Source organism: Porites lutea, chromosome 1 (assembly GCF_958299795.1).
Source record: "Porites lutea chromosome 1, jaPorLute2.1, whole genome shotgun sequence".
In the NCBI taxonomy this organism is placed as follows: domain Eukaryota; kingdom Metazoa; phylum Cnidaria; class Anthozoa; order Scleractinia; family Poritidae; genus Porites; species Porites lutea.
Window position 1 is genome coordinate 20,871,957 of NC_133201.1, and position 26,794 is coordinate 20,898,750.

At 38.7% G+C, this 26,794-nt stretch overlaps 1 protein-coding gene across 2 annotated transcripts; it reads left to right on the forward strand.

Moving 5' to 3' along the window:
• Nucleotides 1-1,737: 1,737 nt before the first annotated feature.
• LOC140946529 (kazrin-like) lies at nucleotides 1,738-22,294 on the forward strand. Of its 2 annotated transcripts, XM_073395669.1 has the most exons (10): nucleotides 1,738-2,948; nucleotides 5,185-5,430; nucleotides 6,902-7,184; nucleotides 8,626-8,806; nucleotides 9,289-9,342; nucleotides 9,789-9,890; nucleotides 12,655-12,821; nucleotides 13,298-13,424; nucleotides 15,999-16,072; nucleotides 20,007-20,147. In XM_073395669.1, the coding sequence occupies exons 1-9, from the start codon at nucleotides 1,847-1,849 to the stop codon at nucleotides 16,041-16,043; spliced, it is 2,307 nt and encodes a 768-aa protein (XP_073251770.1). In that variant the 5' UTR covers nucleotides 1,738-1,846; the 3' UTR covers nucleotides 16,044-16,072; nucleotides 20,007-20,147. The 2 variants fall into 2 exon arrangements, with proteins under 2 accessions (XP_073251770.1, XP_073251764.1); XM_073395663.1 differs by lacking the exon at nucleotides 15,999-16,072 and having other exon boundaries at nucleotides 1,744-2,948; nucleotides 20,007-22,294.
• Nucleotides 22,295-26,794: the final 4,500 nt, after the last annotated feature.

The following is a 26,794-nucleotide window of genomic DNA, read 5'->3' on the forward strand; positions in this document are numbered from 1 at the left end:
TACAAATCACGTGTTTGTCATTCATTGCTTTGCAATATCTAAAAGCAGCTTGAAAATAAGATATCATGTTGGATGTATGTATCATTAAGTGGTCCAAACATTACGGTAGAAGAGATCTGTAACAAAACCGTTAGAATACAGTGTTCGTCTTCCGGAATACGATCAATGGAACGCACCCTTAAAGTGAACACTGGCTCACAAGTCACAGAAAAGCTAACATAATGCCAGTAAAGGATCTCAAGAGAATTGAAGGGAGCGACCTGCCCATGGAAACTATGGATTTATAATGTGCAACCAGAAACTGGTCAGCCGCTACTTAGATTGAAGATCATCAGTTTCATATTAAAATAACCATAAAATCATTGTGTAAAATAACCTATCGTAAAATTCCGAAAATAAGCCCAGGGGTTTATATTTTTCAAAGGCCCTTTTTGAGGGGCTTATATTCGGGGGGCTTATATATGGAGGGAAATTTGCGTTTTAAAATCGATTGGGCTAGCCTTATAGTTGGTAGTAAATTTACCCTTTTTTGTATTTGAGGGCAATTTCCAAGTACAAGCCCCTGGGGGGCTTATATTTGGAGGGGCTATACATGGAGGGGGTTATTTTCGGAATTTTGCGGTATTAGATCTAAGTCAGTTGTTGATCAGGAGTAAACACTCCATGTAGCGATCAGCAGCGTGAATCGACACCCACGGCTCATTGGAGAATGCAAGTACGCAAAGAAAGAAAGAAAAGGAAAAAATGAAGAAAGAAGTGGGTAAGAAGTGAAATTCACTACAAAACGTTCAGAAAGTTTTTAAGTACTGAAGAAACTATGATTTCTTTAAATGCTTAAAAGTATTTCTTTCAATGCATTTGATATGAATTTTCAAGCCAAGTAATTGATACGAAAAGAGCATCTTTTGAAGTCAAAAGTTGTATATAAAAGTGTAAGGGGTACAAAACGCTGTTTTAATAGTAGCCACCCATCCCCATACCAGCCTACCAGGTGTAAGCGTATCGTCAGATGAAGCTGTGCGGTGTTAAAACAAAGAAACTGATTGAGCTGAAACTTAGCTCTTACATTCTATGTTAACTTTTATGCAACCATCTCTATCTTCTCAATGAAGGAATGCTTGGCGGTTTTTCTTTCACTTATAAATTTCTTAACTACTAGACCACAGGATTCCCAGTCCTCCTCAATCCTCTTTCTGGTGTACGCTGTTTTTTTTTTCGCGAAAAAAAATAAAAAACTAAGAGTTACTAAGTATTTATCTGAACTGACTCTTTAATATCATTTTATTGGTTTTCAATGTTTTATTGCAAGAAATAAATGGTGTGTTTGTGCATTAAACATTGCTCTAACTGCTTTAATAAAGAAGTCATTCTTTTGATTCTGTTGGCTTCCGTTTTCAGCTTTGTTTAGCTAACTAGACTCAAATAGCACGGCGGAAACTTGAAGCGTCTGTATTCGGTCATTTCTGAGAATGAAACGTGCGTAAAGATTTCCAAAGATTGATAGATTCCACTTGAATGTCAATAGTTCATTGACGTTTGTTCTCGCACAATCATTTTTCAATCATCACTTTGCTAAAGGAGATGAATAATCCACCTTACTGTACACGTACACTGTGAATCTGATATTTTATCGGCAAAATGTTATGGTGATTGGCTCACTGTAGTAGGCTTTTGCCGTGAGCAAGAAAATTGTTTGACTTGTTTGACAAATATCGAATTTTTCCTTAAATTTTTCAGTACAAAACACTGTTGTCCAGGGTAGAGTGGAGGTTATTTTGTCAGGTTTAAAGCGAGGCTGGCGTCTCAAGTTTCGCCAGTGACCTCGGCTGTCACACAAAAATAAAATATGGCGGATATAAACAACGATCAAGAAAAGAAGACAACAGTCGCCTCTCCCACAAAGGAGCGAAAGCTCTCTTTAACAGCCATGGAAGCTATGGCAGAGGTTGACAAGCTTAAAGAGCGGGTCCGTTCGTTGTCTTTTAGCAGCACCGTTTCAGGAGAAAGTTCTTGCAGTGATAGTGGAAGTTCTGGCACACGACCGCTCGTGAAAAAACAAGACGATTTGATAAACTGCTTAAGTGTTATGCGGCGATTAATGGAACAGGCGGAAAGCGAGAGTAAAAGAATGAGAGAGGAAAAAGTCGTCATTGCTTCCAAAATTAATAGTTCTCTTAATGCTGTTAATCGGGAGGTGGAGTATCTAAAAGCCGAACTTCGCGATCAAGACAAGAGACTGTCAGATTTGGCCAACAGCAAACTTTCGGAACGTGAAACAAAATTGAACGAAGCTGGAGCGTCGAAGGGTAAGGTAGAAATTTACAAAGAAGATAATGAAAGATTGCGTTGCGAAAACGAATTTTTGACCAGAGAACTTAACGAATGGAGACATGGAAACACAGATTTGGATCAGCTTCGAGAGCGGCTTCATTCCTGTGAGCACGAAATCTCGAGAGCTAAAGAAACGATTTCTTGCATGAAAATAGAAAGAAAACGCTTAAAAACAGAGAAGATGAATTTACTTCATCAAATGAAGGAAGTTTATGGCATTTTGGAAGTCAAGGAAGCGGAATTAAGGGAATTTATTCAAAATTATGAACAACGGATGTTGGAAGGCGAAGAAAAGGTAAAACGCCTGGAGACCGAAAAGCGAGTTTGGGAACAAGAACGAAGTGGCTTGTCGAAGGAATCAGAAAGCTTAAAATCACAATTAGAAATAAAAGACGTACGGTTGAAAGAGCTGGAAAATGAGCTTTTCGACATTAAACAACGTTTCTCTTCGCTTGAATCTTCGTTTCGTGAAAACAACTCGCAACTGCTTTTCAAATCAAACAATTTAAATGTGGACTCGACAGGAGGGAAGCATATATCGAACGCGTGCAACAACAGGAGAACAAATTCTCTTCAAAATCTAGAAAATTCACCGAGATTGCCTCTTGAAAACGCTGGTAAGTTTGCGTGATTTCGCTCACATGTGTTGTAATGTGCATTTCACTGTTTGTTGACCCAGATAGGTTTCTATTTTGAGCGAGGAAAGCGGAAAAAAAATTTAATGTGTTTAATTTTTCATGAACCCGAACAACTGCTTATTCAGGAAATAACTCTTTGAGAATTAGAGCATAATCCGCCAACTATCTCATTTAGAATCAAAGGTAAATCCGATTGCGTTACAATTCTAGACAGACTATTGATTTCACCTCCGATCTTTTTCACAAGTGTTTTGACAAACACGCCTACTAGCTAAAGTTATTGCTTTCGCTGTCAAAACCTCGTTTATTTTACTACCAACTGTTCAGGTGTACGTTCCTTATTTAATTTAAGGGAAAATATTCTGTCTTTTTACGGATCGCAAATCATGAGAGGAGGATGTTTGTTTCTCCACACTCCCACGTTTACTTTAAGATATTGATCGACCGGAAACTGTACATCAAGGCGGCTTACAGCTGCTTTTTTCAGTTGAGTGACTCTAACTGACTTGAGTATACTTTCCGTTGATCGTATCTCCATTCACCTTTAGCGCACATCATCATTTGTCAATTCTTTTGTACTAATAATTATATCACTTGCACTTGTAGATTCTATAAATGTCTCTTGTCTTCTGTGCATTTCCATTGGGTCATTATTCTGCTCTCTTATGTCCGTTAAAACCGTTTGAAATGTCCTTAGTACACGATTTCACACACTGAGATCTTTGACTTTCATAGTGGGTTTGTAATCAGACAAACGGTTTGCAGACGTCTTTGTTATAACCAAACAAAGATCTTAATGTGACAAACTAACTAGTTCTCCCAAGGGGTGCACAAGTTAAACAATTGCTTTTTTGTTTCTGAGCATCTAGGTGAAACTAAACAGTTCCAAAGAAAATTGGTCCTTTTATCAGTTGTTAACTCCAATGAGCATCATTTGTCCTGCATGCGAGGGCCAGCTACATGTGTATATAGCTTTAGGGCAAAAAATCAAACCAAAGGAGGCCTTAAATTAATTTTGCAGTGAGCTTATTGCCTAGGGGTTGGGTGGGGGCATTTGTCTCCCTTATAGAAATTGTATTGTACTTGTACATTTTTTTTATAAGAATTATTTTATTAGCCTGTATGCAGAGGCCCCCTTCCCTTGAGGGGGCATGTGTACACACACAGGTTATATTTTGTAAGGATATTGAGGTTGAAATGTGTAAGAGTGTATTTGCTATTCTGGAGTTATTAAATAGGGGTATGTTATCCTAGGGTTTCAATATTAAGGTATATTGTGGAAACTCAGTACAACAAAACTCTTTGTAACAAAGTCCTTCTGTGTAATGGATATCACCTCAGCTTTACAAAAAATAATGTATGAAATAGGACCTCATTATGTTATGCTTGTTTCTTCTGTCCCTTGGCAAAATAGATTAGATTCCTTACTTACTCAGGACAGGATATCTGATTAAAAGTTTAAAGCAAATGAAAAACAGATACATAGTATACATGTCCTCAAATATCCTGGTTGACCCTAACCATACATGTATGTAACAGAGAAGTTTATAAGTATCTCCTCAATACATTTTATTCAATGCCTCACAGAGTGGGTAAAATCTTCCTTATTTGACAGTATGGCATGTGAGTTACTGACATTATTTATTTATTTATTTTTACACCCAGCTCTGTTATTAATTGGACTTAACATTTTACACCCCCATAATTGGGTGATCCCTATTTTCACTAAAAATACATAACCTGAGTCGTCTGATTGATAGCTTTGTAAGCTAATGCAATTTTGATAAGATAAGGAATCAGTCTGTGATATGTTATTTCCATGTGAATGGCTTGTTTCCAGCTCTGTTACTTGAACTCCTGAGTTTGGATCACACATGACCTTCAATGTCTAAACCATTTTAGATATTAAAAAACGTGATCAGATAACATGACTTCTCCATTTTCCGTTGGTAATAAAGGAAGTGTTTGTCATATTTGTTGTCACCTGATAAAAGTGCAGTCACACTTCATAGGTGCCATCTGTTAAGAAAGCACCCACCCACCTTAATAAGGTCACAGGTTGTACCTGGGGTTTATCAGTACGTGCATAAAATTTCAAGAAAAATTGGACAAAATACTCTTTTTATGTAACTTTGAGGAATCTTTAAACATTGATGTTGTTTACTTTGCGATTTGTCCATAAATTTATTAATAGCTTTTTCATTTTTTTTATTAGATAAGAATTGTGACCGTCTTCCTACCTTGCTAATCTCACCAGTTGGATCAGCTTCCTCTGGTTCCCAGTCAGATGTGAGTCAAGCTTGTTCACCCCCTGATGTAGAAGTGTTTGACTTTAGCGTTCATAACAACCTAGAAACACTTGACTCAGGAAAAAAGAAAAAGGAACGCCCCTCCTCGCTATCACGGTTCTTCACAAGAGGGAAACAAAGAAAAAGTCTTGTATTTTCACCAGTTGTTAGAGGTAAGTACATGTGAAAAAGAAAATCTTTTTGCCTAATGCACATGTCTGATATTTGCAATTGGTTGCCAAATAAGGAAGTGCCTCTTCCCAGGCTTTCTGTGCCACCCTTTCATGGGTAGGGAGGGGGAGGAAAGGTATGTACTGTATGTCTCTGGTCTGACATTTTAAAATGCTTAATTGTTTCACCTATCATCCTGTCAGTATTTTGCTATTGTATTTTGTATAATTTGTCATTGTAACAGTTTCTTTGCTCATTTAATTTGTTACCATTTCATCTGTCACAAGTCTCTTATTCTCCCATGAGGCTTGACAGAATTTACAAATTAATATCACTGCTGGCAATAGAGTACCAGTGTGATGTCACAAATGATATTGAATTTTTTAACTCATGGGATCATTTGTATGGATTTTTAGAAAGAGGAAGACTGATGAAGTTTTTGAATCTTTTTTATAACTGTCTAGAGTTACAGTTTCAGGTGGAAATCAGGCTGGAGTCGATTTTGTTTTGATACAACCCTTCCTGCTTTATTATGTTAATCCAAGTTGTTCTAATGCTAACTAGTGTTTGTAGAATAATTTTCATAAGAAAAGAAAAGAGTTTTGTATAAAAACAAGGTCAACCTCAGCATCACATTCACTCAGAGGCTAGCGTACTAAGCTCATAACTGTAAAATGGTCTATTGCAGAGTTACAGTTTCCCTTCCATTTTTAATATTGTTTTTTTTTTTCATTTTTTCAACATTCCAACACAACTATGTCAACCAGGCCAACAGTTCCTACAATGGCTGGTTGTTTTTGACCTTTTTGATTGTTTTCTAACTTGGAATTAATTTGAAATATTCTTTTAATTTGATCATTTTTTCTTAGTTTTTATTTTGTCCCTTGAAAGTGTCATGGTGACATTGAATCAGTGTTTTTTTAACTATTTTGGCTAATATTTATTCTTAAATGTTTTAATTCAATTTTATTGAAAAACCTTTAAGAATGTGACAGTGCGATTTGTTGCTAATGTAGCAAGAGACAAGCAGATTCAGAAACAAGCAACATATAGCCCATACTGAGCTTTAGGATCAATTGTCAAAAGCTCGCTGAAGTCCCTTATATAAAATATATTGTTTCTTAAAATGAAATTAAATTCTGTTATGTAAATAAAAGCAATCATCTATTTTATGAATGGCAATATAAGAAATGATTCTTGTGTCAGCCATTTCATATTTTGTCGATTCATCTCATTTCCATCATCGGGTACATACATTACAAACTCTCTATGGCCTGCTCTCCAGTTGGCTTGATTAGCTTTATGGATAGAGCTTTGAGTCTAGTCATGGCAAAGGTCAAAGTTCAATTCCCGGTCAAGCCTGAATTGTTTTCAGGTTCTTTTTCAACACTTGAATTGTTTATTTGACTGCAAGGATCATTTCCATGTTGACATCTATTTTATATCATTTTTGGTTTATAATGGAATATCCAGATGTTGATAATACAAGCACTAGCTTTGCTGAAAAGAAGCGAGTATGGGAATTGCACAAAGACATTCCTATGGTGTGTTGGAAAGCCAACATGGTTCTAGCATGGCTTGAGGTAGAATGTCAGATGTCTGTTTACTCACAAATGTGCTATGAGAACATCAAAAGTGGGAAAGTGCTTTTGGAACTCAGTGATTCTGAGCTTGAAGCTGGACTTGGGATCATGAATACAATGCACAGACGTAAACTTAGACTGGCCATTGAGGAATACAGGGATCCAGCTGCAAGGTACATTACTAGCTATACCCTTGAACCTCCCCTAAAGCAACCACCCAAAATGCATAGATTTAGCGGTCGCCTCCAGGAGCAGGTCGCTTATGAGAATCATCAGCGCATCTACCTTTTGGTGAAAGGTTTATTGCATGCAATAGTCCTTTTTACTGATACTGCGGCCATATTGAATTTATTAGATTTAAGGAGTATTATGGAATGCCCAGGGGGCATGAGCACCATCCGATATACTCGCTCAGGATATCTATGCGCGCTTTTCGGGCCAATTTTTCTTTAAGTTTTCCTACGAAAAAATTTTAATGGGTATTGGGAAGAAAGATCATTGTGCCATGTTTGGATGTAATAATGATAGCGTTTTTCCTGAGAAATATACAGTGAAGTTCTCTTTTCGCCAGAAAAGCAAGGGTAAACACTGGGCGAGTGCCCCCTGGACATCCTATAATACTCCTTAAATCTAATAAATTCAATATGGCCGCGGTATCAATAAAAAGGTCTATTTAAGTTATTTGTAAGTGTAGTTCCATGTTGTCATTATTGGTTCATCGTATACTCTGAGTGGTGCACTACATACAGTAAACACAAACCACATCAAGCTTGAATTGTGGAAAAACTAAGGAAAATAATACATTATTGGTATTTAATTTTGCGGGTCTTTAATTTCATGTTTTTTGCGATTGTGAAAAAAATTTCGAAATTAAAGACCTGCAAAAAGTGAAATTTAAGCACATGAAATTTAATACCCAAATAGAAAATTCACAACAGAATAAACTTGTATTATAGAAACAACATATTCAGGATGTATGGACAAACACCATATTGCTAACCGGTTTTACTGATAATAATGATAATAATTAATAATTTATGAACTAATTGTGAGTAACTTAACATAAGAATGATCAGCTGAATATTACAACTGCATTACTTTACAAGAAACAGATAAAAGATTATATGGTAATCTACATTTTAACATTAGTTTGGAAAGATTTTACACGTTTCTTGTTCCAGTTTATCTAAAATTTTTTAAAGGTTCATACTTTGAAAAAAAAAATAAAGTGAAGTTGAGATCGCTTAAAATCACAAAAATAAAACCCTGTGAAATACTGTCTCATCAAAATTGCAAAATTAAGTATCCACAAAATTAATAAGGTACAACCATTGTGTCCAAAAGTAGTCACTGTCGCTTATGAGAGGTTCTGATTGTGAGGATTTGAATGGGAAGATTTTAGTGTTTTGCTGGGATAGGTTGTCACTTATGTGAGGTGGCCGCTGACAAGAGGTGGTTGCATATGCAGGTTGGACTGTATAAAAAAACCTAACTATTTAGTATTATACCGAAAAACTATAATTAGCACCTATTTTCAGTTTTCAGTTTCATAAGGTTTATGACCATCATTGCAGCAAGAAAAAGTAATAATCTATTTTTCTTATTATTTCACAGGAAGTACCCAGAAATCTCCTCAGTAGATCATCTGTGGGTGGCCCGTGTCTGGATAAAGGACCTGGGACTGAACCAGTACTCCTCCACCTTTGAAGCACAGATGATTGACGGCAGGTTATTAAATGTCCTTACGAAGAAAGACATGGAGAAATATCTTAATGTCAATAAGAAATTTCATCAGGTGAGGAAACAAGAAAACACATGGTCAAATATCCGCATTGTCAAGAAGAGAATTTAAAGGCTTCCTACATTTTTGGCTACAGAAATGAAAATCAAAGCTTAAGTATGTGTATACGTCGCGATTTAAACGAACATTTTCAAGCTATCCCAAGCCTCTGTTTCAAAGCGAGGCTAAGTGAGAAGCCATTGATATGATTTTATTCTCATGCCAGTAAAACTCATTTTGACAAGAAAGGTTTTACACTTAGCCATGTTTGGAAAGTATGAGGTTGTGGAAATCGGAAATGGCCTATTTTATCTTTGATGTTAATTTTATTCCTGGCTTTTGTTTTTGGGTATGGCAACGTATGATAATGTGTTTAAAGCAGATGAAATTAAAATTTAAACCAAGAATAACAACATCCAACGACAACTTATTTATGGATTATGTATTACTTGTTTGCTATAAAAATCACTTTTAATATTTGGTTTCTCTTTATTTAGACAAGTGTCCTTCACGGTATAAAGTTACTTCGTATGATGGACTTCAGCAAGGAGGTACATCTCACACATTCCTCCATTTAACTTTGGAAAAAACTACATACCACTTATTAACTGAGAGGGAGGTTATTACAGGGAAATATCAGACCGAGGCCGTGGTGTCACGAAGCTAAGGCTGAGGCCTGAGATTTTCCTGTAGTGACCGAACGAATGAGTTTAATAAGTTTCAACTGATTTTCTCTCGAACTTTTAAAGTTATTGTCTCCCCGTATTAACAGTTAACGCTCAGTTGTTCGTCTGTCCCGCCTATATTAGCAGTTGCTCCCTGCGGGCCAGTGTAATTCTTTACTTAATTTAAATTCTTGGAATACAATTTTGTTGTTCTTCCTGCTTATTTTGTGACGAACACTGCAAACTGCAGTAGTCATGAGTAGTACTTTCTTAACTGCGCCTTTGGTAGATGCTCCATCTTTTAACGAGACGTTGTATCATTTTAAATTTAGCTGCTGATAGAACGAAGAACACAAAGTGAAGACAATGACTTGGATCCTGTTGTCTGGACTAATGACAGAGTGGCCAAATGGTGTCGATCCATTGACTTGGGAGTAAGTTGTTTGGCTCTACAAATTCTTTTAAGCTACCATAAAATTCCGAAAATAAGCCCTGGGGCTTATATTTTCAAAGGCCCTTTTGGAGGGGCTTATTTTTGGAGGGGCCTATATTTGGAGGGGTTTATCTACGGAGGGAAAGTTGCGTTTCAAAATCGATTGGGCTAGTCTTATAGTTGGAAGTAAATTTACCAGTTTTGCTTTGTTTTCTTTGTATTTGAGGGCAATTTTACAAGTATCCCCCGGGGGGCTTATATTTGGAGGAGCAATTTAACGGAGAGTTTTTTTGCATTACCGGTTTGAGGGGCTTATATTTGGAGGGGCTTATTTTCGGAATTTTACGGTATAAGTTTTTGGATCATTATAAGTTTCTGGGAAACTACTCACCTACCCCTCCCCTAAGACAACATTAACACTTACTTCTCACTGAGGCCAAAATGTTGGCTTAGCGGAGGGGTAGGTGAGGACATGTTTCCGGATTTATTTATGGTATTCAGATTTGCAGTAGTTAATCTACTTGAGACACTCACTCAGATACACAGGCTAACTATTCACTAGAGGAGACTGTTCTGGATTCATAACTGTTTCTGGATTTATAACTTTTATTGTATTTGGATTCGCAGGCATTTACACGCATCAGTAAATCTGACAACATTCTTTCAGAAACAAAGTCTCCACTTAGGGCCTGTTTACATGGAGGTGGGGGACCCCAGGTAGATGAGGTAAACTATGGCAGGTCACCCCACCTATCATGTAAACGTGATTAAATTAAAATGAGAGATTATAGGGACAAACGGGTTACCTCACCTAAGCGGGTTACCTCACCTACCTGGGATCCCCCACCTCCATGTAAACAGGCCCTTAGAATCCGGATTCAAAATGTCCGGACACGCGACTAAATTGACAAGTTCTATTTCAGATTCACTAAGCCGGTACCCAAATATTTGGATTCGGATTTCGTCACAAATTCGGAAATTCCGCCCCCAGTTTAAACCTTCAAGAACATCACGTTCACATTAATATCTTTATCCCTCGTTCGAAATATGATTCATTTTATTTACAGTATACACGCACTAATAAGAACCTACTGTTTTTGAAGGCTGGCAAAATAGGTTCTTGTATTTTAGGGTATATATTGGCAATTTGGGCTAAGTAAGTTCTTAATTAGGTTCTTAATTTTTTATGACGGAGCTAATGGATTGTAGCCTGCGAACAGCAGACGCATTTCCGGTCGTCGGTTCTCTCCCTCCGAAAAATAGTGGATTGACCATTACCAGAAAAATTTATAAACTTTTTATTTATCCACAATGTATTATTATAACCCTAACAAAACTGATTACCAAATTCATATACATGTACAGTTTAATACAGTACGTTCTTATTATACTTAAATTTACAACTCAAAGTTACACTCCTTTGTTAAATTGTCTATCATAATTTACCTGTAACCCACACATAAGAACCTCCTTGATCCTGACTGGCTTAACAGGTTCTTGCATTTTAGGGTGTTAAAGCGGCAAATTTCTGCCAGGAAGTTCTTAATCCACAGTTTCTTATTAGCGGGTGTTTACTGTATTTCAATTCATGTCATTTCCACCATCGAGTATATTACGAACTCACAATGGCCTGCTCTCCAGTTGGCGTGAAAGGTCGGGGTTTGACTCCCGGACAAGCGTGAATTTTTTTCAGGTTCTTTCGTTTTTCAATCGCTTAGGTTCATTCTTTTGCGAAGATCATTATATTCACATTCTTAAATTGAGAGCACCACTCCCCCCCCCCCTCCTCAAATCAAGGATGAATAGTATCGAGTTTTGGCTTTCGCTATGCTTCACCCTTGATTTGGGGGGATGGGGATTTGATATTCCATTTTATTTTGTCCAAGATTGTGGCTTTAATTGGTAAGAATCCTGCTTTTAAATGACAAGGGGCTTTATATTTTTTCTGTGGTCCTTTGAAATATAGAGCAGCTGTTTGAATATTTAAAAGCAATAACCTGGAAATTTTGTCTTCATTTTCCTTTGAAGATTACATGTTCTGTGCGAATCACGCATTGTTGACTTGAATTTGTTCGCATTTGTATATTATTTAGTGATGTTCAGGGGCGGATCCAGGAATTTTTTTGATTGGGGCAGGAGGCGGGGGGGGGGGGGGGGGGCGGTGTCTAAACTTTGGTTCAGAAAGGACTGTTGAACTTTTTTGTGGCAAATTACTTCTCACAGAGACGACCACGTGTTTCTCAATCTGTGAACGCCGGTCGCCGTTGGCGCGGGAAATACTGCTTTGTCAGCAGAGGCGAACAGATCATAGGAGGGTACCCAAAAACAATCACATTTTTGAATATCCCTGGAATTCAGTTTAGTGGAAAAATGCAACGCGCGTTTCATGAAGAAAAATCAGCCAGTTAAAAAGTGATATGCGATCCTGTCGATTTAAGGATTTCTGTCTCAAACAAGCGTCAGGTCTGATGGGGGTCCGGGCCCTCCGGACCCTCCCCCTGGATCTGCCACTGATGTCTCCTTTCTTATTCTTCTTCAATTTGGTTTCAAAGATGACCGTTTCTGATTTTTTTCCAATTCAATAAATTTGCTCGGAGACCCTGTTTACATTGGTCCGGACAAATTTTTAATCTGTGTGACCCGTTTACGCGAAAGCGTACAAGTTCTGCTACAGACAGCAGTACTGTTTAAAGGAGTGTTTAAAGGCGTGCTTTTGTAATGGTCGTGAGTTTTCAAACCTTTATACACTGTATTTCTGTTGACAGGAGTATGCTGATAACTTGAAAGACAGCGGTGTACATGGTGCTGTGTTAGTCTTGGATCCCATATTTGGTGCTGATGAACTGGCTCAAGCTCTTGGTATTCACGTATCCAAGAACATTATCAGGAGACACTTAACTTCTGAGTTGTTATCTGTGTTAGTTCCTGCGAGGTAATGAAAATACAGTCCACTTTTACATGTGTAGGCGTCATAGTGGCAGCTGGTTTATCGGTTATACGTCTCATTCTTTCCCTCCAAAGATAAAATTCACTCCCCAAATCATTTTTTTGTAAAAAACTTAGAAATGAAGAGTGTTGCGCGAACCTTCTGCAAACGAGGTTCATTTGATTGGTGTTCACTCACAGATATAAAACTACAGACTAAGTAACTAGTACCATGTGAGAGTACTGCTGAAGAGGTCTTATTTGAATGGTAACACCGTAGGATTTTGTCCACAGACTTCAAAGTAAGAACTACACACTAAATAGATAGTACCATGTGAATACTTCTGAAGAGGTTTCATTTGAATTGAATGGTCACAGCATAGGATTTTTTCAATAGACTCAAAAGTTGGATTGACGAATAATCTTACTACAGCGTGGTCTAGCTTTGTTAATAATCCCTTTTCTTTTCTTGACTGTTGATAGGGAACACATTGACTTTGATGACACGGACGTAAAAGGCAAACAAAAACAAAAGCGACATCGTTCTCTTAGTTTTAACTCTGGCAGCAGAACCAGCGTGCGCTCGGAAATCAAGAGACACAGCTTCAGGGTAAGTCAGTATATCCAACTAGCATTAATTATAACTATGATATGTTTTGCATGCCATTTATTGTACATCATCTTGTAGTGTGGTCCAATAGGCCATTTTAGAATTGTTTGCTTAGTGTCCTGGCTTTGAATAGAGGCGAGGCTGGAGGTGACATTGTTTTGTTACAGACCTTCAACATGTAGATGATCATGTTCAGGCGCAGGTTAGCTTGAGAATAACACGAGGAACTGGTTTGTTACATAACGAGGTCACCTCCAGCCGCGTTTCTATTCAAAGACATGGCACTGAGCAGCGCGTGGTGGCCTCCCAGAGCTGTAGATAGAACAATACAGAATGCTCAACGTATTTATTCGAAAAAGCACCTCCCTCGGATAAGTGACACACTAAACAGCCTGAAATACTAAACGCCCCGTAACTCTGGAACGCAGCTCAACAAGGCGCTGAGCCAAAACAGTCTGGAAATCAAAGAAGCGCTGCGCGATTATTCGAGTAAATACGTGAAAGAGCCGTTTTCAATTGAGTGTCGAATTCAACTTTATTATTTCTTTGGTTTTGAATGGCTGCGGTTTGTGATTGGCTAAAAACTTGCGCAATTTTCTTAGCCAATCAGAAGTGAAGTCAAAACCAATCCCGACCTGACTTGCGTTTTCCCGCGCTTGAAGCGGCTGCATGTAATTGCTTTGGAATCTATTTGGTTCATGTGATCGTCTGTCCATAGTGTGACTGGCCAGAGGTGTTAGTCGTGGTTACACACCCCGTGTTGCAAGAATTTCCTGTGGTGTGGTATTTATCCTTCCATACCAAGACAAAAGCGGTCACACTCAAGTTTTTTCCCGCGGTACCTGCCGCCTGCAGCCCGTCATTTTATGCGCGGGAAAGGAGCCGGCCCTCGACTAAACTCTTGATTGCTGGCATGGTCTCTTCTTTTGAACATTTTTCAGGGTTCGCACAGTCTTAAAAGGTCCTTCAAGGCAATAAATCATTGAAAAGTCCTTGAATTTGAGACGTTGATTCCTGTTTTTCAAAACATGTCTGTTTTCCTTCCGCAAAAGGTAGCACAAATATGCTCGCGTGCCATTCCACAAGTAGAGTGACCAGAAGCTGTAGGTAGATGATGATACGTTTACATATATACACTGTTTACAGATAGCCATTACGGCACCTGAAGGAGGATCATGAGGTTATCCCTCTGTTAAGATCTCTCCTTAATGATAACCCATCCAGCCCAGGAAAGGTTGGCCACACCACCAGTGTCTACGTCCCCTACACTTTTCCAACCGGGGTGGTGTGGGTTCTTTTACGTCCCACAAGAACCAGACAAGTGAAAGTGCTGTGAGACGGGACCTACGGTTTTTCGTCCTTATCCGAGAAAACTAGAAAGTCTATCCGTTTGCAGATATCATTACAAAGGCAGCACTTTCTTCTCAGTTATTTAAAGGCCCTGAGAATTGGTCCGGCCGGGGTTTGAACCCGCGAACTCCCTCCGAACAATCTCTTCTCGGGGAGGACCGAGAGAACGGCGGAAATCCAGCCTAAACCAAGGTTACCGTCAGTAATACGAGTTGGGATTGCACCGCGTCTTTTTCTGCGGAACAATACTCTGTTACAAAACTACGCGTGTGACCATAATTTGACGTAGGACGTAACCATGGAGACATAAAAAACAGGGTTCGCACGGAAAGTTAAGATCCAAGAACGTTCAAGGACTTTTCAAGGACTCTTACATGGACAACCGTTTGAAATTAAAGGCGCACTTTCCAGGCATGACCATAGCAAAAAGGGCTTTCCAAGACACCAGACACAATGCCATGAAATGTCAGCTCTGAGCGACAAAAATCCACGTGACATTCGCAAAGGCCTGGTTAGCTCAGTTGGGAGAGCGCCGGTCTGCTGAGCGGAAAAGTGAGGGGTGGATTCCCGAACAGCGGTTGGTAATCAAGCCAGCCTAACCTTGGTTTGGCATTTTCGACATTCAATTGAAAACCGTGTTTATTATTTTAGTAGGTGTCTTGTGATTGTTTTTGATGTTTGATGTGTGTAAAGTTTACTTTACGTTACTTCATGCCGACAAAACGTAACGTTATAAGAGTGTCCGTCATTTATAAGTTAAAATTAAAACTTTATGTTACCTTAAAAGCACCCACTCTGGTCTGTCGTTAATACCACATCATTTGTATTAAAAATACCTTTAAATTTATACTTATGTTAAGCTGAACGTCATCTGAGATAAAATCATGTAATAAGTTATATTAAAGGTAAGGTAAGAAGTTACTAAAGAAAATATTCACAAATTGATAAACCTTCAATTGTTACATGTAATTTAAGCTACCTTAAGGCATTCTTAATTTTATTTAGCGATAAATTACGTGACAATTAAATTTTAAAATTAGTCTCGTAATTAACAGCCATCTTTTCTTTCCTCATAATCCTTCTTTTCTTTTTAACTATATTTTATTGTTAGGCTTGATACTAATTCCACTTGTTTTTAACGTTTTCTTTTAATAGCTGTTTGTATGCGTTACTTCAAACTCTACTCAACAGTGCTATTCTGTTTTCAAACTCTTTTTTCTATAGAAGGTCAAACTCTGCGCTAAGTCGACAATGGAAACTCATCTTTGATGCTGGCTGTTCAGTGACTACATTTCAATGTAAATACTTGAAATTCCTCACAGCCTCATAAATGCTCTTGATTAAATGATCCTCAAAGCCTTGCCAACTTAAATTCAAGGACAATGTAGCTAGTAAACATGAACTTTAAATTGAAGTATAAACGTAGCGGACTCTATAGATTATATACAGAATGAGGAACAGTAACTTCTACTTTGTTTCCGGAGACAACAAATTTTAATTTTTTTGTAAAAAATAAGAACAAAACGGGTTCACAATCGGAAAATGCTCAATGTAACAGAATGCTAAATGTAACAGAACTTTCCACAAAGACTAAGAAACGTAATTAATTGCATTTAAAATAGTTTCTGAGATGCGATTGTTGACAGAGGAAGCCTTGATGTAAGAAAAAAAACAAACCTAAAACTGAATTTACTGAATGAATTTTTTTCTTCAATACGTACGGTTAAATTTAGGCTATCCGGATAAATTGTTAAACAGAAGCGTAAAATAAAAACGCGTTGCCTTGAAGAAAATTGAACCAGACACTAAAAATTCACGATTGCCTGCATGGCAAGCGTTTGAAAGGGAAGGAAAGGGAATTTCAGTGCTGAAATTGGTATTGAAAGGGAAGGTGAAGGAGATTAGGTGCGCGCGAGAAGGTTGAAAGGTGCGCGAGGGTCTTTCGCTCGGTCTCGCGTTCAAATTCCCTTGCCCTTCCCTTTCGAATGCCTGCCACGTGAGCTAAATCCACGGCCGCGTGCAGATGTCTCCTAGATAATGCCTTAAAACCAATGCCCTCCATCAGTAAGAAACATTTAACAGATCTCCTCAATGGGTAATATAAGTTGGTTTTACCATCTTCCACATAAACTTTTTCAAGTGCTTTAAGGAGAGATAGCATTTATTTGTCTGTGAGGAGGATGACACGGCTGTGCTTATTTTAGTGCATGCATGTTTAAAAAACTAGAGTTAACATAAAGCCAGAAACTCATAAGGGGTTGATTCAACCCCTTATGAGTTTCTGATTAAACTTAACACGCAGTCGTCCAATAACCATTTAAGACACTCCTTTTTTCCCATCACTTTTCAGTTTCTTGCTATTCAAATAGATCTATACCAATTGGTACTCAGCGCTGTCATTAAGGGACGTAACCCGTAACACCTGTTATGGCTGAGCACACTTGATGTTACGGGTGATCAATGTGGAAAGCTAAATTAAATTTTTGTGAGATGTTATGGGTGAATATTCAGTTGCTGCGCCTGCTTAAAAAAATAATGACAGCCCTGCGGTTGTACGCTTATCACGTTCTTCTGCGGCATGAGATCTTCCGATATGCATGCATTCTGCAAAGCCTACACATATACCTACTTTCCTTTTGAGATGGATCTTACGATCTGTTGACATTCATGTATTCTTTTGGTAGCAGCCTGCGCTCTTCGCAAATCTCTTACCACCTGCATTGTGTCTTGCATTCACCCTTTGTGGCCACCAATACTTCCTTCATACCCAAGTACAATTACATGTCTACCAGAGTTCAGTTGCAGTTGTTCAAAAGGTCAAAGGTCAATGGCACCAACCAGCTTCTTCTTCCCCCTTGGGCGATAGTCGTGACGCAATAGGTCGTGGGAAGGGGTCAGCAGGAAGAATCATGGGAAAGCTTCAAAAACACAAAGGCACATGGGTAGCGCTCAACTTGCAGAGCTAACCAATTGCGCCGCGACTACAGCCGAAACTCCAAAAAAAAAAAAAAAAACTCTTTGGTTAAAAGCGGAGCTTCTGCTCTGTGAATGATTCAAACTCAGGGGAAATGTCACAAGCAGATTGTGAAAAGGATCGTCTGTTGGGATGAATGCAGCCCCGGAAGAAACAGTATGTGTCAGTGACTTCCCTATGCGCGTTCAAATTAGAAGGAATGAAAGATTGTTTGGCGATGCAATTTGCAGTGGGCCGATAAGATTACATATTAGTCCCCTTTCTACCTTTTGAACGACTGAACTGATGGAACTACCTACCCTGATAACACTTGCGTTCACACTTGATTCCTACGTACTTGGCCTGCAAACCCAGAACAGTTTGCCTTGTTTCCATGACTACCCGTACGAAGTCTCTCTCATCTTGACTTGTTTTTTTTTCCTTGTGTCCTCAACGAAAAGTCAGTAGTTATTCTTACCAGATATCACACGTGTTAGTTTCGCAGATTACTTATTCGATCGTGTCCGCGATGAAGTAGAACGATACTCTTTGACCTTGAAGTGATTACGCATGAACAAAACTTAATCAACGAACGAGCAAAAATATAAGAATTTAATTGGTCTGGAGAAGACGCAACGCATTCCCAGCTGGAAAATGGTTTCTCTATAGAAATTTTCCGTAACTTAGGGAAACAAAAAGTGAGTTCCTAACGATGCTTTTTCCACCGTGGGGTTTTCTTGGACGGCGGAACGACGAGTTTATGTTGTAGTCGTTTCCATTATTAGAGTCATTTAGATTCTAAGAAAAGAACGAGACTGACCAGATTTTCTCAATACTAAGAAGTGGACGCGTGCGAACCAGCGTCATTTTGGCGAGAAAATGTGATTGGTTTTAGAGAAAAAGTCGGAGTGACGAAAACAAGTTATCAAATCTTACAAGTTTTATCATTTTGCAATCGGAAGAGGGCTATTTCAATAAAAATAACTGTGTTAACTTTTCTGGTGAAGAAAGTAAATTGAAGCTTTCCGTGGTCTATAATTTTTTTAGGAATACGCGACAAAACTTTAATGAAATCTCGTCCTCGAATCTAATAAAGGTCTCTATCGAATGAGAAAACAAATAGCGAACACTTATAGAAGACGCTTCTCGAGGTCAAGTGAAAATCCAACTATCACCCCAAATTTTGTCCATTTGTATGAAGTTCACGCACCGCTGTTGTTTTGCAGGCTCAGGTAAAACGTTGACCTTTTCGACCTTTTCATAAAACGAACCAAATTCCGCTTTGGTCGACCTAAATATTTGGGTTAAATTCGACCACTGTCGTGTTTGACGTCGAAGTTAACTCAATTTTGGATGGACAAACACGTTTTATCTGTCTCAGTGAAGCAGACCAAGTTTCGAAACTTATCATGAACTTAATCTTCTTAGTTTGTTTCGCCTCCTTGTTTGACTTGGGCATCAGTTTCGGTTAAAGTGACGAATAAAAATACCGCTCTAAACCTCCCCTTTGGTGAATAGTTGTTAACTACAGTAGTATTAACATGTAAGGCGATTATGATGTTGACATCAAAAAATATATATATATATACATATCCAGTAATCCATAAGAGTTTAATTGTTTAAAACCAGCTAAATTTTGCAGCATCGTGTGTACTATGAGGGTAAATACAAATACATTAAATTGATAAACTGACTTTATTTGTATCAATTCCTTTACGTTAAACCGTTATCGTGATTGATACCAAATATTTTGAAAAGATTTTCTAACCGATCTGGTTGTTTTTTTTAACTTAATGATTGTTCTATCCAATATTATAAGCCAATAGCTACAATCTGCAGTCTGCAGTTGAATTCACTTGGTTAGGCCGGTAGTGTTGCATATCTCATTTTTAGCCATTCCCATGATAATTCGCCGAAAACGGGTCTAAAAAAGTGGAGTTGGGAGAAAAATGCGGTATTTTCGCTACTCGCTGGCGATCGCCAAAGTTTCAACTTCCGATAACGTAATGCACCTGCCATCATCAAGAGTAGAAGAGTTGAGCAAGAGATGAGAAACCTTATTTTTTTCGTTGAGTACTATGACCAACAAACTTTCTTAAATCCAATACAGGGGGTGGGATTGGTGAGGGGGAGGGGGGGATAGGACCCTCCCATCGGTTCAATAAAGGCGGTCACTGAGGCAGTTCAGTTTTTAGAAACCTTCATGTCTATCAAACACCCCATCTAACAGTGCATTTATGTGTGCTCAATCTATCCACGTACTGTTTTCCTTTCTTTAGGATTCCTTTATGCTTCGATCCAGTTCCAAACGGAAACCTTACAGAGCCAGCAGCGATGATACTGATGTTTCCAATGTGCCTTATCCCGCCGTGTCACCAAGAAGTTCACTTAGAAGACCTCGCACGCGACCTAAATCATCCTTTCAGTAACTCGAATTAATACCCCTACTAGAGATGAGAACTCTTTATGTCACGTTCCCATGGTAGCAAAATTTGTGGATCCCAACAAACCGTGAACCTGCAAATACGGCAGAAAAAAACGTGTGTCCTGTGTCCTGTGTGATTCCACTCAGGAACAAAAACGGCGGTCCATACTTTTCTTCCATTGTTCGACAATAGAAATGGCCGTCTCTGTCAAGAACGATTGTTGAGATCCGGGAATCTTTCTACCATGGCAATGTGACGCTACACTTCTCCGGCTCCATATGGAGCTTAAGCAACCACAACGGTTACGGCAGCGAGAACGTTCCTGACAAATTGTCGTCGCACCGTTTCAGACTTTGCGTCGTGCAATTTGTCCAATGTTGCATCCTCAGGTACTGCATTCAAGTTCAGTGAAAAAAGTAAAATTAGTCGTCGTATGCCTTTATAAAACGTTCCATTGATATGTTTGACGTTTTAATCGTGCAGTAGCCTGCAGTACGGACGAATTTTGCAGCGCGAGTGATGAAATTAACGCTGGCTCGCCATCTTGGATGCTGAGACTGGCAGAGGGTTAGGGGGAGTCAAAAACTAATTCTTAAGGAGAGGACGACGGGTTGAAAATAGAGGAAGGGGAGGGGGAGGAGAGGTGTTCCCTTTCTCCTGCCCACCCCTCCCCTGCTGCCCGCTCCACCTTTCTTATTATTATGTTTTGTTTGCTTTCAAGATGGCGGCCTGACGCGATCAATATAATCTGCTTTTGTTGGAAAAATCGGCTGTTCCACAGGCTCACCGTGCTGAGCTTTCAGTAAGTAGTGCAAGTGGAGATATGCTGTTGAACCCATTCAGTGCTTTTCTAATGTTCGTGGTAACGTCGCCGTCGTTGTTGCTTAAGCCGCTCTTTAGTATTAAATCTGTAAAGGGGCGGTGTGCGACAAACGCAGACTGCAAACTTGCAGACTGACAGTTAAACATTGTTATAAAATGCGTCAACCCTAACCCTAACCCTAATTAACCCTAAAACAAGCCTTTTAGGGTTAGGGTTAGGGTTAGAGCATTTTAGAACAATGTTTATCTGCCAGTCTTCAAGTCTGCAGTCTGCGTTTGTCGTACACCGGTGAAGGGGTTATACTCCTCAGTTCCAAAGAGGTGCTAAACAAATAGCGATTGGCGTTCGTAAAATATTTTCACCTCAATGTATTCAGAATTCCAAAGAAAAATTACACCAAGAAACTGAAACTGTAAATACATACAAGGTTAAATTTGGTGAACATTTTTCTAGAAATTGTGTTTTAGTTGTATATTGTGTCAACGAGGTGAAGACAACATGAATTATAATTCAGGTAATACAAATTCGCCAACGAAGAAGGTTATTATTATTTACCTAGTTAGTTACCAACTAGGCCATCAAAGATTTTTTCGTTTATTGAAGCTCCTCTTGGCCCTTTAGCGTAATTAGATCGTTCTGAAACGTCCTCACAAAGTATTTTCACAATTTCTTTTTAAAACACAAAAGCCTTTTTGCTTTAACAGTGGGCGACAATTTCATATTTTTATTATTTCATGAACAAACAAAAGTTAAGTTTGTATGACGTGAGGCGTTAATGTGAGGCACTCTTCAACACACGTGACTGTTCACGTTTTGATCCCTCCCATTGTAACATATGTGACAAATTAGTAATCACCTTTAACTTTTAGATTTTAATATATGTGGTAAGTTTTTAATTTAAGACTTCCAAAGAATGATATTATTTAATGTAGCTTACTTTTAAGATTTTAATTTATTGAGTGATAATTTAATGTAGTTTTAAAGTGTACAAAATTATGGCTGCGTTGTTCAGTCTTAAAAAGATTCGTTTGACGAGTTTTAACACGTGAATTGCTTTCTAAAGAAAGCTCTTTTTTATTAGCAGGAATTACTTTTCTTACTCATTTAGAGTGCCTACCACGGCATTTATACTTTTTACGTATAGTACAAGAAAAAAATACTATACTGAAACCTTTCTTTGCTATAATTATAGCAAGAAATTGAACGAGTTTTTATAGATATTTTTTTGTTAAGCCGGATTCTGCATGGCGAAACTAAAAGACAGATGAATCGAGGTCATGTAATTGACGTCATGCCATAGCAATAAAGTGTTACCAGTAGAAATATCTTAGATGAATTACTTCTGATACTTTGCAGGTAGAATAATTTATAACAGCGTTGTTATGTAGTGTCGATATGGTTAAGTTGATAGTGCACGAAATCGACAGCAAACGTGTTTTGATCACTAGGAGGTTCGCAGCGATTGAAGCCGGGTTTCCAAATCATCTCTACGATAAGTGAAAAAAAAATCCAGCGATCAAACATCGCTGAAATATACGTCTCATCTATCTTGAGTATAGTCCGAATACGATCGCTACTATTGTTCGGATTCAGAGGTCGTGTGATCGTAGCAACGCTTAACAGGAAAACTGTAGAAATTCTGGCAAACACTAAGCAAAATTCAGAACTGGTAAATTTCGGTCCAGGATCACTTTACCGAAAAACGGCCGCTAAGCTTAAAGCTGGTATCAAAGAAGGCTTTGAAGAAATATAACACGAATTTCCGTCCGGAACACTCTAGGCGGGCCGACACAGGACTACCTTTGCAGAAATTTCGTTGCTTTCTACAGGAACGACTAGAAAAGTCTTACTCCATTTACTCTTCAAACAGAGCGTTTTGTTAATGGTTAACGAGCAAAGTGTTTAGGTATATAGAAGTTGTTACTGGCGTGCGTTTCTCTAAATAACCCTCGGACTTTCCGGGTCTGAAAAATTCCCAGAAAATAATGGTCGTTGAGAGAGACACTTTGCGCGACCCTAAAAGAGTCCAGAAAAGGCAATCGGCGGTGAAAGCGGAGCTCTTATGCGCGCGAAGAAATTTTGGTAGTCACGTGACCGTCCGTCCGTCCGTCCGCACCACAGGGTAACCAGCCAATTGACAGCTTTCAGAAAAGGGTGTCGGATAACCAGCCAGTATCAAATGACCAAATCGTGGGCTCAGGTTTTCCGATGACTAGTTATCAGCTTTTATTGATAGCAGGCTCAGGGTTTATTTTTTAAGCCTTTCTTTGTAATGGCTCCAAGTTCACTGTTTGAAGTACATTATAACTGTCACAGGAACTTCGCTTTTAGCTCTGGCTAAATCCGTATATTTTAAATATTGTGAACTTCCGCATTTTTATTTCAACTTGCGTTTCGACGGTTTGCTAGTCATCGTACATTTTAAAAAGTGATCGTTATAGATTATTACAGAAGAATTTTTACGGATATATACACTGTTTCTTTAACTTCACAGTGATACTTTCATGATTAATTTGCTGTTGCTTTATATTTATACTGTGAAGATTTTTCTCAATCTTGGTTCCAGAACCCTTATCATTTTTGTACGAAATCACGTGATCCATATAAAGTGGCTATGGGCTCCTGACGAAATAGTTTGTCATAATCTTGAAAATGTTTATTGATTAGAATACGAAACGTCAAGTCGAAATAGAAAATGTGTATGTCCACCATGTTAATCACCGCTGTTTGTGTTTTATTTATAACCCAGGAACAAATGTCTTTATGATACAGTCACGAAAAGGTTTAGGGTCTCATTGGTTTATTTTGCCGGTCAAACGCAAGCCGGCGTGGCCGGACCCTTTCGGTGGATGCGGTGTAAGTTATCGGCTGGGTAAGGAGGAATGGAAAAAGAAAACATACTATTAAAGAGGTATGGGAATACTCGAAATTTGTTTCAAGTTCCATGTTCAATCGAGCTAAAAGTTGTTCAGTTACCCAGATTCACCTCCGGAGATTTTGCTAAAGAACTTTTTGTGAAGCAGTAGAGCTGTGTACTCATTACTATCTTGCCAAAGATGAAAAAGGTACTCTCTGAAAATTCAACACATTTAAGCAACAATTGCGTGGTGCCAGAGAACGCATTTACTTCCGTGACTTTCATCGGAAACAATTAGCATCTCTTGGTATTGGTCTTCGAAAGCAGTCGTCAAATGATTACAAAAGCTGCTATTCTTTAAGCAGCCGGTGCCTAAACTTTTTAGTAAATAAGTGTGGGCTGTTTCTTTTTAATTCATATGCAACACTATAAGATGAGTTCTTTAGTCCTCTGTGATTTTCTTCAACACTTATTTTTTGGCTTACGTAGATAAAACTGACTTCCTCAAATTAGTTCCGGGAGGAATGCAATAGAATTATTCCTATTATATCAAGTAATGCTAGACGTTAAAGTCCTTTCTATTTGTCTAATAATTTCAAGTTCAGTCTTGAAATCCACAAAACCCCCATCGTCAACAGTCAAAACAAATGTCAAAAAGGTCGTGAAAGCAATGTTTTTGACCATCTACCGTGGATACTAATTCCTTGTTCAGACGTATTCAAACAAGCACTTTACATCAGATATTACTCAAGTTCATTGAGCAGCGTGCAATTTACAAGTTGTTTGTTTCGTAATTGCAGACAGGGAGGATGATAAATTATCATATTGAGGCGGCCCTTACAATTTCTTAAGTGGCAGACAAAGAAGTCAGTTTGCCTACGGTCCTCGCTATTAGCCTGCCAACACAGACCTATTTCCGGTTGGTTCGCAATCCGTTGGTCTAGAATAATTTCAATAATTCATGCCTTTCCTACCCTGTCTACTCTTACACGCAGGTTTTTTTTAATCCCTGAACACGGTAATTTGACTTCATTAACACTTCTCGGTAAAGTAGGAATTCAGTTTAAACATTCGTTTCGATTTACGAGGCCTACTACTATCGCCACCTAATTCGTCTTATCAAGGGAGGAAGGTAGTCAGGTATAGCTTCTGTCAAATTTCAGGGACACCCAACGTAAAGTTTTGGAAAATATCTGTTCGAAAGACAATTTGAGATCTAGAATTTTCGGAACAATTTTTTGTAAAATTTCTTGCTTGCCTGCCTCTCCTCGGATTTTCGAACATCTAAAAAATGGTATAATTGCCCATTTTTAACGGATTTTTACACTAAAAAGGTCTCCTAGAATTTTCGGGAGCCTTTTTTCTGGCTGAAATTTTCGAAAAGGTAAGTTTTGATCCTATAATTTTCGGATCACTAGACGTTCGGTTAGGAAATCTACCGTTTAAATACTAAAATATGTTTAACAATGCTATGTTTATGTGCTCGTTGGGCGCCCCTCCCAAGACTTTTGATATTCAAAGTGTGTCAAGTAGACGTGATCAAAATTGTATTTTAGGGACAATAAAGAAAGGTCTATGAAAAGCAGTTTAGCCTGTGGACAGTTACCGGTGTCAGGCAATAGAAAAAGCGTTCCCTTTTTCTCTCAAGATTCTCTCCGCACCAATTAGCCAACGTAGCAGGCGCCAACGGTTATAAGTTTTACAGGCCGCGCGAGGGGAACACGCGAAGTGGAGAGGAAACCTCCTCTCCATTTCTCCCCTCGCGCGTCTTCGAGATTTCTTCCTTCGCCAAAAAACACTCCGGCGCCTGTTACGCAAGCTACGCACCAATGGAGACGTATATAACCGACTAAAATAATAGAAATTTAGTTGTTATGCATGGAGGTGCATAACAAAGAAAAAAGATGTCAATAAAAATATACAAGAGTTCGAAAGAAACTTGCTAAAAAAGAGCGCGAATGGTCCAGTGAGTCCATATGGCAGACTCTTGATGGCAGTTTGTACATCATTGGCTTTTAGCAGTTGGCATGCATTTTATAAATTAAGGATAAATTCAAGAACTGAGATATTTATTCGCAGAAGTTCTCAATGAAAATCGTATTTTTTTTTATTAAGGTGGTGTGTTCTTGCTTTTTGTGCGGTTGATCCGATGCGATTTTAGTGATGTTTTTACTCCCGTTTTCCTCTTTTTTTTACATGTGATTATGCAATATTGTACCACACCAATCCCGTACCCAGAGTCTTCTGGCTTTTTGGTGAGCGGGGCCCCGCTTACCAAAAAGCCAGAAGACTCTGGGTACAAGATTGGTACCACATTGTACTCTCATACTGAGCTTGGGCTGCCTGTGACGATGAGAGAACAGATTTCCAATAAGCGCCCCTACCCCCTCGAATGTGTTTATGTGAGCGGTTTCAGCAAAGAAAACTGTCTGTCTGTCAGCGTCAATCAAATGGGGTCTGATGAATGTTATCATTTTCAGGGGCAGATCCAGGATTTTAAATTAATTTACCGTGTTTAACATAAATTCTTCAACCTCGTCTCATATTTTACTTCAACACCAATAAACCACAAAGTTTTTTTTTTTTCTTTTGCGGAATACCAGTTGTATTAGAAAGCCGCAAGTCATCTCAGGGTGTGGGGAGGAGGGGGTGCGCAGCCCCTGCACCCTCCCCCTAGATCCGTCCCTGAAATTTGATGTCCTTCTCAAATGTTGTTGCAAATAGCAGCATTTCTTTAGCAGCTGGGAACATGTGTAAGAGTAGGCGAGCTGCTAAGAAAGAGTAGTGGAAATCGCATATTTTGGACAAGGCTGTCAGAAGCACGCTCCACTACCCCATCCCAAAGTTCTGGGAACAAACGGCCCTGGAATCCCGATCAGTTTTTCTCGAACCTCCCTAAACTGTCCTCCTTCGGTTTTGATTTGCTCAACCAACTGAATCCGTTTCCGTTGGAAAAGGCCA